The sequence below is a fragment of the Hyperoodon ampullatus genome, assembly GCF_949752795.1.
Source record: "Hyperoodon ampullatus genome assembly, chromosome: 8".
Taxonomy (NCBI): domain Eukaryota; kingdom Metazoa; phylum Chordata; class Mammalia; order Artiodactyla; family Ziphiidae; genus Hyperoodon; species Hyperoodon ampullatus.
In genome coordinates this window covers 27,319,780-27,336,647 of record NC_136921.1, presented here as the reverse complement: position 1 = coordinate 27,336,647, position 16,868 = coordinate 27,319,780, and the positions used below count along the sequence as shown (strand labels likewise).

Below are 16,868 nucleotides of genomic sequence, written 5' to 3'. Positions count from 1 at the left end.
CTCATTCTTTATCACAGTTGTACAGTATTCCACTGAATGAATGTATTATAATTTATTAGCTCCCTATTGATAGACTCAGTTCAGCTTCTCAAAAAACTCAAAAAAAAAAAAGTTGTTTTCGGTTCTGGTTCCAGGTCAGGTGGAGTAAGCATATGCCAACCTGCCTCTCCCAGTCAGTATATGTAGCTCCAAAACCTAGAGAGAATGTGTGAAGCTGCTACTGAGAGCCCTGAAAACTAAACAGTAGCTGGCAGAATGGGGATGACCAGAACCTGAAGTACTGCCAAATCCGTGGTGAGTTTACCACATTTTCCCCTCTGGTATTTCCCTGGCCTGAACTCAGTGCCGCCTGAAACCTGGAAGTGGGCATCAAAGTGCTGACAGAGACAGTCCCGGAAAGAGCCCTTTAGTTTTATCTCAAGAAAGACCAGGAAGGGGAACTCTTAATATCAGAGAGAGTGGGTAAAACACCTCATTTTTCTTTATTTTCATTTTTCTGTTCTTTCACTCCCTAGGCCACAAGCAATCTCATGGTGGCAGCAGAAGCCAAGGCAATAGGAGCCAAAACTCTGAGGGGGGGACCTGTCCTCATTGACTGGAGGGGCTGTGGTCCCAGGGGTGAGGGGGTGAGGGAAGGCCCATTGCCTCACTTCTCCTTCTAGCCTCCCCATCACTTGACCCCCAAGATGCAGGCACATTCGTGGGAAGTGTGTGCCTGAGTAGGATAACCAAAGCCTCAGATTTCTTTCCAGAGAACCAACAAGGGAAGTACCAGGGAACCAGAAAGTAGGTGGAGCTCACAGAGGGATAAGAGCTCAGGGACGCAACTGTACTTGTAGTCTGAACTCTGAGAATGAACCTTTTTTTTTTTTTTTTGGTGGTGGGGGCAGGAAATATGATAGGTAGGGAAAATGTCCTTGCTATTCTACATTTTTCATCACATTTTCATCACATTTTTCATCACATACATTTTTCATGAAATTTTGAAAGCACACCCCAGTTATCCTTAAATTATTCTATAAATTCAATGTGAGACCATTTAAATTATTAAAACAATTTAATTTTTTGTAAAACTGGACAAAATGATATTGGTATACTAAAAAAGTATGGGGGGTGGAGTCAGGGAATTTCTGGAGAAGAGTAGTAATGAGAGGACATTAGCCTTACCAAAAAAATGACCTTGTCACCGGGTAGCTTATGACACTAAACATGCTATTTAATCTCTATACTTTAAATTTCTCATCTATAAAATGAATGGTCCCTTCTGATTTAAAAACGTATTTTTAAAGTAGTTACGTATAAACAATGCCTGTGTATGTATATTATTTAACTTTATATACTAAGAATGGTTAATAAGCATTTGAAGTATCAGAAATCATATCCCTGGAGTGATTGGTTATATTTGAAGTATTCTAGTAAGGAATCAACATTCAGAGAGACTTGGCACTTCAAATAACTTGATCAAAATTTACACCAGAGGATTTGATAATAAGTGTAGTAAAGAATGTTAGAAAATGGATTTCATTGGTGGAATGAGTGGTGAAGATGGGTGGGACATCTGGGAGATGGTATGGGCTCTAGCACCGTTTGATGAGTAAGATCTAAGAAGGGTCAAAGGATGACGTGGCTTTCTCTGAGCCACAAGAACAGGGCAGAGGACTAATCGTGTGTGTGTGTGTGTGTGTGTGTGTGTGTGTGTGTGTGTCTTCTTCCTAATAAATGTTTGTACATTTGGTAGAGTTTGGTTAACTGCTTGTGCCTTCATTTACTCAGTGGTAAGGTGATAGCTGAGAGGGTATATAGCCCCTACCTCTAATCTCTGGAGGCAACCAGTATCTACAACTAAGAAAACAAAAACTGCTACCACCAGGCTATACATCAGTAGGTAGAGAGTCCTAACTCTGAAAGGAAGATACTTGTGAAAGAGAAAACAATCCTCCTCTCCCAACCCCTCCCACCCCACTTCCACAAGCCTGTGGTGGGCGGGGAATACTTAGGCTTAAAAATGAAGAAGACATGTTTAAATAAGCAGAATGAGATGATTTTAGTGAGTAAAAAGGTCTGACAGTTATGAAACAATGACTGAGAAAAAGTTATGAAAGCATCCTTAAGGGAACTTATTCCCCAGCAGGAGAGAGGGGTTTGAAAAAGCTTGGCTGGTTGCAGTTACTGACAAAGTTAAATCTGTCCATATTATACCTCAACAAATGGAGGCATCTCAATCAAATTGGTTAAATATGCAAATGTTGGCTCATGCATTTTTCTCTATTACAAACACAGGCATTTAACTCACAGTGGAACAGTGGTTATGTTAGGAATAGGGACACAGTGGTCAGAGGTTGCTTTCAATTTTCTTGGAATACCTTGATGGACTTTTTTCCCCCCAGTGCCAACAGAGTTATCTGGGTGGTTATGGACCATTTTTTTCTACTTCAATACCACACACACACACACACACACACACACACACACACACACACAATACCCCTAATATTTTTAAATAACTTAAAAACATTTATTAACACAAATTCTATTTTTTTCTCACACCAGAACTGGCAGCTCAGTAATGTTGAGAACTTAATAAAATCTGTTACTAGATACAAACTCAACTGTTGTAGTAAACAGAATGAACATCTCAGAGTCTTCATAAGAATTTATTATTATTAATATAAATGTATCAAACTGTATAGAATTTAGAGATAAAAAAGCACTCTTGATTTTTGTAAAGGGTATTGAAAGAACTATTCAAAGAGGGAAATGACTATCAATTTTTTAAACAAATACTGCTCTATGGGAGTTACTAAAAACAATTATTGCATATTGCATTAACTCCAATGATGTCATCACCTAAATAAAATGTGTTTGAACCACTGAATTAGAAAACACCATTCCTTTATTTGCCAATGCTATGACCTGCATTACCACTAGGTGGCGATATATAATTAGCATACCAATTATTTTACAACCAAACACATTTGCATCTGGGAAGTTGATGGCAAGTACCTTTCAAATACTCGAAAATAAAGTATTGTTCAATGCATCTCACTATAATAATACTTAAGAAGGAAGTATTCCATTTTTTCTGGATTTAAATTCAATTCATTAAAACTGATTAGTTGCATGTATCTAACCCAGTGTTCATAGTGCACTATTTACAATACCCAAGACATGGAAGCAAACAAGCAACCTAAGAGTCCAGTGACAGATGAATGGATAAAGAAGATGTGGTATATATATATACAATGGAATACTACTTAGCCATAAAAAAGAACAAAATAATGCCATTTGCAGCAACATGGCTGGACCTAGAGATGATTATTATAAATGAAGTAAGTCAGGGAGAGAAGGACAAATATCATATGATATCACTTATATATGGAATTTAAAAAATGATAAAATGAACTTATTTACAAAACAGAAACAGTCTCACAGACAGAGAAAACAAACTTATGGTTACCAAAGGGGAAAGGGTGGGGGGAGGGATTAATTAGGAGTTTGGGATTAAAATATACACCCTACTATATATAAAATAGATAATCAACAAGGACCTACTGTGTAGCACAGGGAACTGTACTCAATATCTTATAATAACCTATAATAGAAAAGATTCTTAAAAAGAATATATATATACTATATATATAACTGAATCATTTTATTGTACACCTGAAACACAATATTGTAAATCAACCGTATTTCAATAAAAGTTAAAAACAAAGTCAGAAAGAGAAAGACAAAGGAAAAAAACTGTTGGTACATTCCCTAAAAAAATAAAAAATAAAACTTATTAGTTGGATCTGACAATTACTAAAAGCAGGACTTTAAATCCATGTTTTACATGCAAATGACAGCATTTATCAATCAAATGATTATTTTATATGTTTTCAGAAACCCTCAAACCCATATCATTGCAGCTCCATTTATTTGTTTTGCTATGTTGATATTAATAGCAACTGATCTTTAGAAGAGGCAAGTCACTGAAGGAAGAAAAAAGACATATAAAAACAAGATAATTCTGTTCCACTCCTACCAATATTTCCCCAGGGTGTTACTGGGAGAGTTTTTGCCTTTTGTCATCAAAAGTTTGTAACTTTTTAAAAAGAAGTCCTTTTCTTACTCATCACACTACAAAAGAGACAGGGTATAACATTTTCTGACCAGAAAGCCAAAGTGCTTCATCACTGTAAGTGCTGGCCCCAAAGCATGCTATATGCTATAGTCACTTAACTGGGCACAAAACAGGCAATGCTCTTTATTTGTGTAGTTACACCAACTATCTCTGTATAGAAGGAAGGGAGAAAGCAGACAGTATAAATCAAGCAGTAGGAAGAACTAGTGCTATTTATTATCTTCCCCAACACTTGCTTCAGACAACTGTGGACAATTTGGACATGAACGCACACACGTGCACACACACTCCCTTTGGGGAGTCACAGACCCCTCCAAGAAAAGTGTAATAAATGTTCTCTCCATGTTGAATACAATTTGGGGGTTTTCTATATACCTCTGGAAGCCCTAAGATTCTCAAAATTCCAAAGCGAAGAACCCCTACCTTAGGGAAACTGATTTCTTTGGATTTCAGTTTGTCTAAGGATTAGACTTTCATTAATCCCAAAGGTCCTTTTGGTTTCTAAAACTCAAGATTATGATTCTGAAAGACCACTATATTAAGCAGATACAGGAATGGTAAGCTGAAATACTCTGCTGGCAGTAGAGCACAACACAGACACCACACAGAGAATATGAGTGTCTGTGATATAAAAGGGCTGTGTGATGTGAGGAAAAAGGTGAGGTAAAAAGTAAAACAAGTAAGTAGTTTTTGTTTTTTTTTTTTCCTTTTTGCAGTACACGGGCCTGTCACTGCTGTGGCCTCTCCCGTTGCAGAGCACAGACTCCGGACGCGCAGGCTCAGCGGCCATGGCTCATGGGCTCAGCCGCTCCACGGCATGTGGGATCCTCCCAGACCAGGGCACGAACCTGTGTCCCCCGCACCGGCAGGCGGACTCCCAACCACTGCGCCACCAGGGAAGCCCACTAGGTTTATTAAATAATTGATGACATCAAGTAATGTTGGATTTCCTGAAGTTGAACTGAAAAGACTTAGAAATTTTTCCCTTAAAAGGGAGGAGATGTGAAAGTAATTTACAAATAATTCTTTTTTTCTTTCTGGTCTGCCATGAACTCTAGAAATCTAAAAAATTAAATCTGCATCCACAAACAGGCTATTTCCTATCATATATCCACATTTTATATTTTTAACCTTAGCAAGTCTATAAATAAAATACTGTTGAAATGTAATAAAACAAAGATATAAATAACAAAAACACCTTCAATACCAAGGTATCAAAAAAAAAAGAAATTTTAGTTTACTCTCTTAAGAGTGTTTTATAATAAACCAGTATAAATATATGGTATTGTTCCCCAAAGAGTGTTAGAACCACAGGCCTGAAGATGTCCTGAGGAAAAAAGGGCTGCCTACATGACAAGCGTGGCAAATTCTGTTCCCTAGAGTCCCCTGGGTTTCCCCCAAATATAAAAGCTACTGAACACTCTGAGCAGTCAGTAAAGGCACATATGTAACTTTGTTTAATTAGTGGTCCTCACTGTGTCTGAATACACAACTCTTGCTTTCATTTAATACCTATTAACATTCTTCACATACCAAACTATTACTATTTGGCTGTACATATTTTGAGAGAGGCTGGCATTATATATAGACTATAAAGGCCACTATTTATTTTTAGGAAAGTTAAGGGTGATTCATTGAATGAGACTTGCTTGTGAACCTCTAAAGCAGAGGGATCCTCAACAAATAAAATCAGAAATGATAATGCTATTCTAACAGTAATTTATAAGAATGAATAGTGGGAATCAAAAACTATGGTCAACTCAGAGATGATCACTAATTAAAATGTTGCCAGGCCCACTTAAAAAATGGGCTAGGGCTTCCCTGGTGGCGCAGTGGTTGAGAGTCCGCCTGCCGATGCAGGGGACGCGGGTTCGTGCCCCGGTCCGGGAAGATCCCACATGCCGCGGAGCGGCTGGGTCCGTGCGCCATGGCCGCTGAGCCTGCGCATTCGGAGCCTGTGCTCTGCAACGGGAGAGGCCACAGCAGTGAGAAGCCCGCATACCGCAAAAAAAAAAAAAAAAAAAAAAAAAAAAAGGGCTAAACTTTAACAGACACTTCACCAAAGAAGATATACAAATGGCAAATAAGTATATGAAAAGATGCCCCGAGACATATGTCATCGGAGAAATGCAGATTAAGCTAACAATGAGATATGAGTACACATCTATTAAAATGGCCAAAATCTGGAACACTGACAACACCAAATGCTGGCAAAGATGTGGAGCAACAGGAACTCTCATTCACTGCTGGTGGGAATGCAAAATAGTACAGCCACTTTTGAAGACAGTTTATAAGTTTCTCCTAAAACTAAACATAGTCTTACCATACAATCCAGCAATCATGGTCCTTGGTATTTACCAGAAAGAGCTGGAAACTTATGTCCACACAAAAACCTGCAAATGGATGTTTTTAACAGCTTTGTTTATAATTGCCGAAACTTGGAAGAAACTAAGGTGTCCTTCAGTAGGTGAACGAATACATAAACTGTGGTACATCCAGACAATGGAATATTATTCAGCTCTAAAAAAAAAATGAGCTATCAAGCCATGAAAAGACATGGAAAAATCTAAATGCATATTACTAAGTGAAAGAAGCCAATCTGAAAAGGCTACATATTATACGATTCCAACTCTGTGACATTCTGGAAAAGGCAAAACTGTGGAGACAGTAAAAAGACCAATAGTTGCCAGGGGTTAGGAAGAAGAGAGGAGGGATTAATAGGCAGAGCGAAGATTTTTAGGGCAGTGAAACTACTCTGTACGATACTATAATGTTGGATACATGTCATTACACATTTATCCAAACCCATGAAATGTACAATGCCAAGAGTGAACTACAGACTTTGGGTGATTATGATCTGTCAACGCAGGTTTATCGATTGCAGCAAGTGTACTCTGGTGGAGGATGTGGATAACAGGGGAGGCTATGCATGTGTGGGTCAGGGGGTGTATGGGAAATCTCTGTACCTTCCTCTCAATTCTGCTGTGAATTGAAAACTGCTCTAAAAAGTCAAGTCTATTAAACAACAAACCAAAGAAACCTCTGCTGTAATTGCAACTATCTGCATGTTAGCATACTTATGGGGAGCCTAACAGCACGGCATGAAGAGTTGCATGGCAGCCAGATTTCTTAGTAGAATTCTGAAAGTGTTCAATACACTCTACTAAAGCAAAAACTGTAGTTTATTTGTATAAAAGTTTCATAATTCTTCATGATTCACAAAATTCTAGTGGGTTGCCCTGATTTACATTAAAAATGAAAATCTGGATTTGCATGTCATTTGCCTGTAAGCAAAGCAGTTTTGACTCTGTGTTCCCTTCAGAGGCCTCTCCCAGCCCACTGCAGCACGTGCACCATGTTTCTTCAGATTATTGATTCTGGATAGCACCTTGGATTAGTAATCACATGATTAGGCTTTTGATCTCATTTATGCTAAGGAACTGATGTTTGATCTGGAACATGTCAGTGTCATTATATCTTTTTAAAAAAATTTTTTTAATTTATTTAATTTATTTATGTTTTGGCTGCGTTGGGTATTCCTTGCTGCATGTGGGCTTTCTCTAGTTGCGGCAAGTGGGGACTACTCTTGGTTGCAGTGCGCGGGCTTCTCATTGCGGTGGCTTCTCTTGTTGCGGAGCACGGGCTCTAGGGTGTGCGGGCTTCAGTAGTTGTGGCATGCAGGCTCTAGAGCGCAGGCTTAGTAGTTGTGGCGCACGGGCTTAGTTGCTCCGCGGCATGTGGGATCTTCCCGGACCAGAGCTCAAACCCGTGTCCCCTGCCTTGGCAGGCGAATTCTTAACCACTGCGCCACCAGGGAAACCCAGTGTCATTATACCTTGCAATAAAATAAGGATTATAATGGTTGTTTCTTAACTACAACTCAGGAATAATGTGATTGATCAAATGACAGCAGTAAGATGTACTTCTGAGAGAAAAGTAAATTCAATAAAGTGTTCTTTTGCTAACACACACAGAATTAAGGCATAATGTTTAGATAATAATTCTCAGAAAGAAACATCATTACCGGGTGATGCAGTCTTCTGCCCGCTTCTCATTGTTCATCTTGTGATGCACCACAGCAGCCACTGCCAGGGGACCCCCATCCCCACAAAGGAAGGTGATGGAATGCTTGGTCAAACAGTTCAGACTTTGCTTTACATAGCCATGTGCCATCTGTAGGTAGGTAGGGTCCCCAAACACATCATAGAGGTGTAAGTAAAGCACAGCAATACCTGAAAAGCAAAAAGAAAATCATGTACAGATGAGGGAAGAGCAGTTGACTGTATTATTTTGGTGTACTGTCTACTCAGCAGTGTTGATTTTTGATAAGCTATAACAAATACGTAAATTATCTGGAAGTTCAGATGACCTTAGTCTAGACTCAGCTTTATTACTAAGCAGCTCTAAGAACAGTAGGCAGACACTTCCTTGTTGTCAGTTTCCTCATCATTACAACTCTAAATTAAAATAGGAACTCTAAGAACTCTAAACCCAAGTTTAATATTAATCCTTGTTGCACTCTGGTTATTGTGCTGATGTATTCTTTTTGATGGTTAAAATAATAGGTAATCAACCTTTGGTGAATAATCACCTATTTATTTTACAAATAATAATTTACTTAAACAAGAAATGTTTGTTCTTATGAGCTAAAGAAATTCAAAGACTAGGGAATGAAAAACTAGATTTTTTCTTTATATAGAAGATCATTTTTTTGCATGAGAAGACAGGTAGAGTAACCAAATCCTCTATCCCAGTATTGTTCCAGGCAGGGGATTATAAGAAAACTATTAAGTTATTTGAGATCTAAGAAAATATATTCAGTTTCCCAATTTTTTTTTTTTTCACTGTCAAGGACCCAGCCACTTTAGGAACTATACTAGAAAAGCTGCCAATGCCTTTTGCTTTGGGCTTTACTTGATTTGCTTCTTATCCTACTCTTGAAGCCTGCTATATGTAATTGAGGCCCTGTCTGCATGTCCTCATTCCAAATGCCTGTCACAGTAGATAGAGCCTTTCCTCTGAAGCTGACTAGTCTCATGTCAGACTCAAAGATATGGGGTAGGGAGCCTGCCTGCCTGCAGCATTTCCAGAAACTCATTTCTCCCCTTAAAGTACATTTTCCATCTCATTTACCATTTTTAGAAGACACAGAACCTCTGTTTAAATCTAAATTAACAGAGCCAATCTCTTTATGGATTTCAATGCAGTAAAAATGCAGTTTGCAAAATTACTTTTCACTGTACTGAGGACAATTTTAAATTTAGATAGTTTTCTTATCTTGCGTGGGTAATTTCCAAAGCTTTGTGCTACAGACAATTCAATTTCACATGTATATTAAGGCCAAATATTCATTTTCTGCCAAAGTTAATAACCTTGTCTACTCTTTCAAAGTGACTTGGTGTTAGTAATTCTACAAGCTGCTGATCAGATGTACCAATATTTAAGCTTTGTAGACATAAGTGTACAAAACCTGTACGTGGGTAAGAAAAAAAATTCTCCTTTTCACAAATGATCAATGTCAAGAGCTTCTTCTAGAATTAGGTCCTTAATAGGCTTCATCTCCATCCATACCAGGCATCTGCAGGCAATCCATTTAAATTGTTACCCTTTCATTTTGCCCTCCTGTTCCCATCACTGCCTGTACTCCCCTAATTAAGTTATGTAGGCACCGAGGCCAGATAATGACATGACTGAGATCTGAGAAAATAAAAAGTGATTAAATACAAGCCCAGTGATGGTTTTCCTTTCCAGACCTTTGTCTCTTATTATCAACAATTCCTCTTGGCCTAAACATTTAACAAACAAAACCCATTAAGGTGTGTAATTTTAAGGTTTGATGCATTTCTCGTGAAAAACAGGTAATCATTTCTCAAGTCTCACAATATTTCATTTAGATGAAAAGAAATTTTTTTTCTTTTTGATCAGCAGACAATTAGCTTTCCATCACCTCAGGTTCTGTTTCTCTCTGTCTTTTCATTCTGGGCCTCTGTGTCTGCATATTTTGATTAAGCAATCTTCTGTAGGTTGCAGTTTACAGTGCCTACCTTCTTCCCTGCTACAAGACACTAAAGGATGAAAAGGGTTTGAAGTGAGGAGTGCTGCTGCCAATCAGAAAAATCCTCCTGGACAACCTTATTACAAATCAGTCTAGGTCAGGAAAATAAGACAAAATGCCTAAGTCAAAGACATTTAATGCCTCATCAATATTTTATACCCCAGGTGGCCTAATTTAATAATAGAAAAAATGGGGGACTTGCCTGTGACCAAGTATCTTGAACTTGATTCTTATGATCTTCTAACCTTTGACAATATTCACGCATATAACAACACCTTTGCATAAATACTGAAGGCTGAGCGATAATTGGCAAGGTGGGAAATAAAAACACAACTTCAAGGGCTCTGCAGGGTAAACTCATCCAGTGCTTATGTGTACTCACAACCCTGGCCTCAGTCCATGCTTTTAAAAACTCTTTTCAAAATGTACTTTTTATCAAAATAAATTTGTTCTTCATGGAAGAAGTCAAACAGTACTATAAGGTTTAATATGCATTTGCAGTCTCCTGCCCCAATCTACTCCTGTCTCCCAGAAGCAACCACTTTCAATCATTTTATCTATTTCCTCTAATATCTGCCTCCATATTTCTAATAATATGCTATGTACTTTCTCTTGATTTTTCTTTATCAGTTATTTTTGATTCACGCTCCACTCTGGAAGATAAAGATTTAGCTCTTATAATAGACACTGCTAAGTGGTCCCCCCAAATCTATCTCCCTCTTCTCTAAACAATACTGCCCTGGATTTTAGCTAGGCACATGGCGGCCCAGAACAGTCTCCTTTGCAGATGGGTATGGCCATGTGCATGGGTAAGTTCTGACCAATAAGACATAGTGGGAATAATGGGGGTAAATTCAGAAAATGTTCTTGAAGGGAGGGGACCTGCCATTTCTTCCTTCCTGGCTGGAATGCAGATGTGATGGTGTAGCTGGAGCAGCCATTTTAGACCATGAAGTGGCAGCTCTGTGATGAGGATGGTAAAGCATCAAGATCAAAGAAGCTTAGAACCCGAAGGACTGTGAAGCTGCCACACACTGATTGCTTTACACAAGACAGAAATTCTGTTGTGTTAAAGCGACTGTTATTTTAGGTGCATTCCCCTTATGCTAGTAAGCCTACTCCTAAAGAATACAGCTCTCTTCAAAGCTGGGGAGGTAGGCTGAAGGTAGACCACATAGGGTCTTATAAACCAGCTCAGGATTTTGGGTTTTATTTGAAAAGCACCATTCAAGAGCATAATTAAATCGTGTTTTTAAAAGTTCACCATAATTGAACTGCAGGGTTTGGAAAAGAGTATATGGCACAGTGGATGCAGGAGGAGCAATTTCAGGAGGATAGTTCAGGAGCACAAGTGAGAGACAAGAGTAGCTGCAGCAGAGATGACATGAGACTGAACTGGAAAGATACTTGTCTTGGAAGGTAAAAGTCAACAGAACCTGGTGGGGAACGACTGAGAGGGAAATATCAAGATGACTCCCAGATGCCTAACTTCAACAGCTAGATGGGCAATGGTGCCAATCCTCTGAGATGGCAAACACCTCTAGGGGAGGGCCAGGTTTGGGGGGGAAGATTACAGTTGTATCCATTCATAAAGTCATCTCCAAATACGATTCCAGTCCCTAAAGGACATTTAATATAATGAGAAAGAATGTTTCTTACTGGCTTCTAGATAACAACCATCAAAACTGGTCATGAGGCTCAATACAGGATGATGAACGGAGTTTAAACTTTTTAATGTTTTTTTTCTTTAATCATAGAATATGTTACTTAATCAAGAATATTCTTGGGCTTAAATTTGAGCAGCAGATAAAATGTCCTTCTATACTGTTTGCTAAGCAAAAGGTAGACTAATCAAGATTTGCTTCCTCTTCTACCCCTTTAACCTCTTCTTCTAGACTAGAAAAGATTGAAATGAGATTTAAAATTGACTTTAATTGTAAAAACATGCTCCAAATTGTTTTAGACTTTAGAATTATTTTGTTAAAAAAATGGAAGACCACCCTACCTTTTTATGAATCTGGATGAAGTTTGACATTTTCATTGATATAAAATTTAAGTTAAATATTCTCCTCTGTTTTAGCTGGTCCACTCCATGATAATGACTGTCACAAAGCCATGAAAACTAATGCTTTTTGGTCTTAATTTTACTATCTTGTTAGATTTGCTCATATATATGACTTAAACATTGACATATTTAAAAAAGAAAATAATCCACCTGAAGAGAGATATGCTGAGAAATCAGTAAAGCAAAATCGAATCCATTATTTTCCCATTAATTCTCAAGTCATTAAAGGTGACTTTACAATAAATATTTAGGATAATATCCTAATTCTGTTAAGTAATGAGTACTTTCCTTCAGGAACAAGAGATTATTCCTACTCTGGATGATGTCTTACTTTATTTCCCAGAGGGTATAGGAAAGTTGTTATAGGGATATCATCTCTATTTTACATGCAAAACCAGACAAATTTAAGTAATATCAGTAAAGTACCATTTAGAATTAAGCATGTGAAGTCAGTAATTGTTTTAGAAATGGTATGTTAATTCCGTAGTTATTCAGAGCCTTGGAAGCTGACTTGGTGGAGAAGGAACAGACAAGTGGGCAGAGTATCCGCTCTATCCCAGGGGAAAAAAAAACACCATCAGGAAGTAGTTATGGGTGGGGTGTGGACTGAAAGGGGAGCTTCATTTGTGGGAAGCCCGAAATGGAGCAAATGCAGAGAGTACTCCCAGCACGTGGAATTATCTGAGCAAATCCACGTGGACAAGAAGACTAGAGGATGACCTGATTAGTAAGGCTGGACTCCTTGGGGGTTCAAATTATTAAAAACTAGACACAAATTTAGATCTGATGTTAATCTACTGTCAGTTTATGTAGAGGAGGAGTATTCAAAAACAGCATTTTTCAAAGATAAGTTTGGCTATATGTGTTAGTCCAGGTCCTCTAAGATGGGACTGAATATATAGGACTTTATTAGGGACATACATAACATGAAGAGTACTGCAGGGCACCATACCAGCAATTGAATTCTTTGGCTTGGAAGTGACCTCTTCTGGTCCAGGGGTTCCACCCGGAGCCCCTGGACCAGAAGAGGTGGCCTCATCTAACTACAATGAAGTTGAGAGGTCTAATCCTCCCGGGACCCCAGAAGGAGAGGGACAACCTGATATGGACGAGCACTAGAAGTGTCTAACACAGGGCCTGGCAGGGAGGTGGCAGAAAGAGGGAGCCAAACCTTGGACAGGTTAGGTTTGAGATGTTTATTAGACATCCAAGTGAAATTGTCAAGTAGGCAGCTGGATATATGAGTCTGAGTTCGGGGAAGAGAGGCTGGACAAATGTCCTCCAAAAAATAAGAAAAGAACCTACTTATCTCCTGTGATCTCAGAGGCCGGTAGAAACCCAGATATCTATTACTTTGACCTTATAACTCCTGGAGCCTGTTTGGATGCTCAGAATTTCAGTGTCCAATGTGACAAATTCTAACCATAAGTATCTATAGAAACTTAAGTTAGTTAAAGGTAAACAAATTTAAAATTCAGTTTCTCAGTCACACTAGCCGCATTTCAAATGCTTGATAGCCACATGTGGCTAGTGGCTGTTGTATGGACAGGAAAGAAATTATTCATCACAGCAGAATGGTCTAAGGACAGCACTGTTTTGAACACCAGGGACAGATGTCATTCTTCATAAGAAGTTCAGGATGTCTGGCACTGCCTCACAGCTCATCCTATAAATCTCTTGGTTTTGAAATGTTGAAAACTAATTTACTTGAAAGACAAAAACAAATAAAACTTTGCTGTAACAGGAATATGTCCTGGCTTTCAGTATGGAAGCTCTGAACCAGATTTTTTCTATTCTGTTTCCTTCTGTAGCTACAACTCTGGGAAGGGAGGGTAAACTGTTTAGGGACACTTCTAAATCTGCAGTTTCCTTACTCAGCTACTTATCCCCAGTAGTACTATAAATGTAGCCAGCTGTTGAGAAGTAATTAATAGTAAGCCTTTGGATTTCTGAGGGATCATTAGTCCTATTCATCTTGACCAATCAAGACCTCGATGCATCTCAAATGTCTATGGAGATGATACAAATCTCCACAGATGTATGAAGCTCTCAAAGCACTTCTCTGTAATTCTGCATTTTAGAGATTATTCCTTAACATTATTCACTTATTTTACCACCAGCCTACACTGATGTAAAAACCTTTGCCATGGTACTTCAGATCTGCAAGTTATTTCCTTGTAGGTTAGGTGCTTTTGAAGACTCTCTTCATGTACTCTGGTGGGAAAAATCATGTTCAGATTACGGGTACTGCTGGAGCCACTAGAGATGTTCAGCTAATGCCCAAGAATGGGTCTTAATAGTTTTGAGTGATACGGAGACAAGAACTTCCTATAGGCGGGGGCGTGGGTTGTTCCAACCTAAGTTTCAAATAAATTATTCCCTAGTTGAAACTTTAAAGGCTCATCAATTACTTAATTTTTTTTTCCTTTCAGATTAGTGGAAATATAAGAAATGAAAGTTTTCTCTGATTAACCCCATACATCATGATCACCTGCTTTTTAAGCAGGTTGGTACTTTCCAATGTGCTATTCTGTAACTGTCTAAATTTTGTTTGTGTTTTGAGTGTGTGTGTTGAGTGTGTGTTTCCATTTCTTCAACTAAATGACAGGGTCTTCAGGGCAGGATTCCCATTCCTAGTCACTTTAGTTACTCTCCACAAAGCCTGGGTGTAAACACTACACTGACTAGTGCACCCAGTCAGTCTTCAGATTAAAGCCGGGCACAGTGCTGGCTTTCCAAATACTCCAGTACTTTTAATATAGGTAATGTGGGGAGGAAACTAGTTGTGACTCCACACCCTTAATTTAATAATATTGGCCCAAACAAAGAAGTGGAAATGTAAATTAAGAAAGGCAAATGAGCACTCTGAAGATGTGTCTTCTTTTCTCTGTTATCTATTTCCAGAGCTAAATAGGAAAAGAGATTAAAATTTTAAAAAAGGAGATATATACTTTCCTCCTTCCTTCCCTCACTGCCCTACAGTGTACTGCTTTGTAACTGTCAAATTAGGAAGAGCTTCTAGTCTTTTATTCAGACTACCATAATAGGTGATAACTCCTTCAGCATAGTAGTCATTAAGAAGCACGGGTTCAGGAATCACTGCCTGGGATTGAAGCCTAGCTCTGCCACTTCCCAGCTGTGTGATCTTACCCCACTTACTAAACCTTTCTGTGCCTGAGCATCTTTATCTATAAAATGAAAATAACAGTAGCTGCTCCACAGTTACTGTAAATCATTCTGATCAGTAAAATAGTCCCTAGCACATAGTAACTACTCAATAAATGTCCAAACCCCATTGGACTGTGAATCTCCATGAGTGTTGGATGAGTCACTTTTTCTCATCACTGATGCCTGATCTAAAGGGACAGAAAGTACAGAGGGAACCATATTCTTCCTCTTCCCATTTCCTGCCTCTCTCCTCCCTCACGGGCTCCTCAGACTGGGGAGGACTAGCAAAGTGTTCCCTATATATGTACCACCTTGAGCTTTCTGGGAGTCTTCCCGCATCAGGCGCTCTCTCTTCTCAATACTGTTTCTCATGTCATAATCCATTCTTTGGCTGTCCAGATGTTCTTTGAGTCTAGGGAGGTAAATTCAAATCGGATGCAAGAAGAAGGAAGCCCACTTTATGTCCAGGTCTAAACAGTATGCTCTTTATTCAGCTTTACTGGGTGTAAAGTGAATATTATGAGCCCTGTCTCATTTCTGAGTTCATGTTCAATTGCATCAGAGGTTGAAGGGAAAGAGATGTGACTGACTCTTTTACATCCTAAAGGACATGAAATGAGTTGGATTCCCAGCCTTTCCCCATTCCACCTAGTTATGTTTGTTATTATTTTTAGTTTGCTTAGATGGTAGCTAGAGTAGTAACAGGAGGCTACTCTCCATTCATTCATTCATTTGTTCATTCAACAAATATTTATTAAGCACCAACTATGGACCTGGCATTGTATTAACTGCTGAAGTTAATGGAATGAAAATGACAAGACCTGGCCTCAGCCTCCTGGTGCCGTCCGTAAAAATCAAATGCTTAGATGTGTCTTCTTTCTTTACCTCCTCCTACTTCTGATCTGTCTACAAACACTCTCATCCTGCTCTGTGCTTCACCCAAGCACACTGGTGATATCGAAACCCTCCAGCTGTTTCAAGCTTGTGTCTGAGCCGTTTAAGATTACTGAAGCACAATGATATCAGCACCATATAAAGTGCAGGCACAAAGAAAGCAGGTGACATTCTTGGTGCTTTCATCTGTCTAGCAGTCACTGTGAAGGGCTCTAATAGACCCGGTGTAGATCCACGCCACTGATGCCTTCTGTTTGTCCTAACAGTTTAGTGCTTCTCATGAAGGCGAAGGACACTTGGTCAGGGCTCAAATTAGACAATGAAATGCTGGCTCTGATGAAGAGCTACTTATAATAATATCAAATTGCAAAGAAAATACACCTGGCCAGTGCAATTCCTTTCAAACAAGTCTGGTATCTGCAGAAACTAAGACCCACATGCTAAAGCTGTAGCTCAGAGGCTATACATTTGGCAGATCAGAGGAACAGCATCTTGAAACACTTTAATAACTTGCATTTAGAGCGTGAGTTAATATTACTCTAGGGATTATGCTGCATATC

The 16,868-nt window shown here is 38.8% G+C and overlaps 1 protein-coding gene across 1 annotated transcript in view; it reads right to left on the bottom strand.

Moving 5' to 3' along the window:
• The window catches only part of LANCL1 (LanC like glutathione S-transferase 1), a gene marked incomplete at its 3' end in the record, with an annotated part of 40,904 nt that overhangs the window by 8,074 nt on the left and 15,962 nt on the right, over positions 1–16,868 (bottom strand). Inside the window, exon 4 of the mRNA XM_079710414.1 lies at positions 8,151–8,358. Coding sequence (XP_079566540.1) covers positions 8,151–8,358 — 208 coding nt within the window. The remainder of the gene's footprint in view (positions 1–8,150; positions 8,359–16,868) is intronic.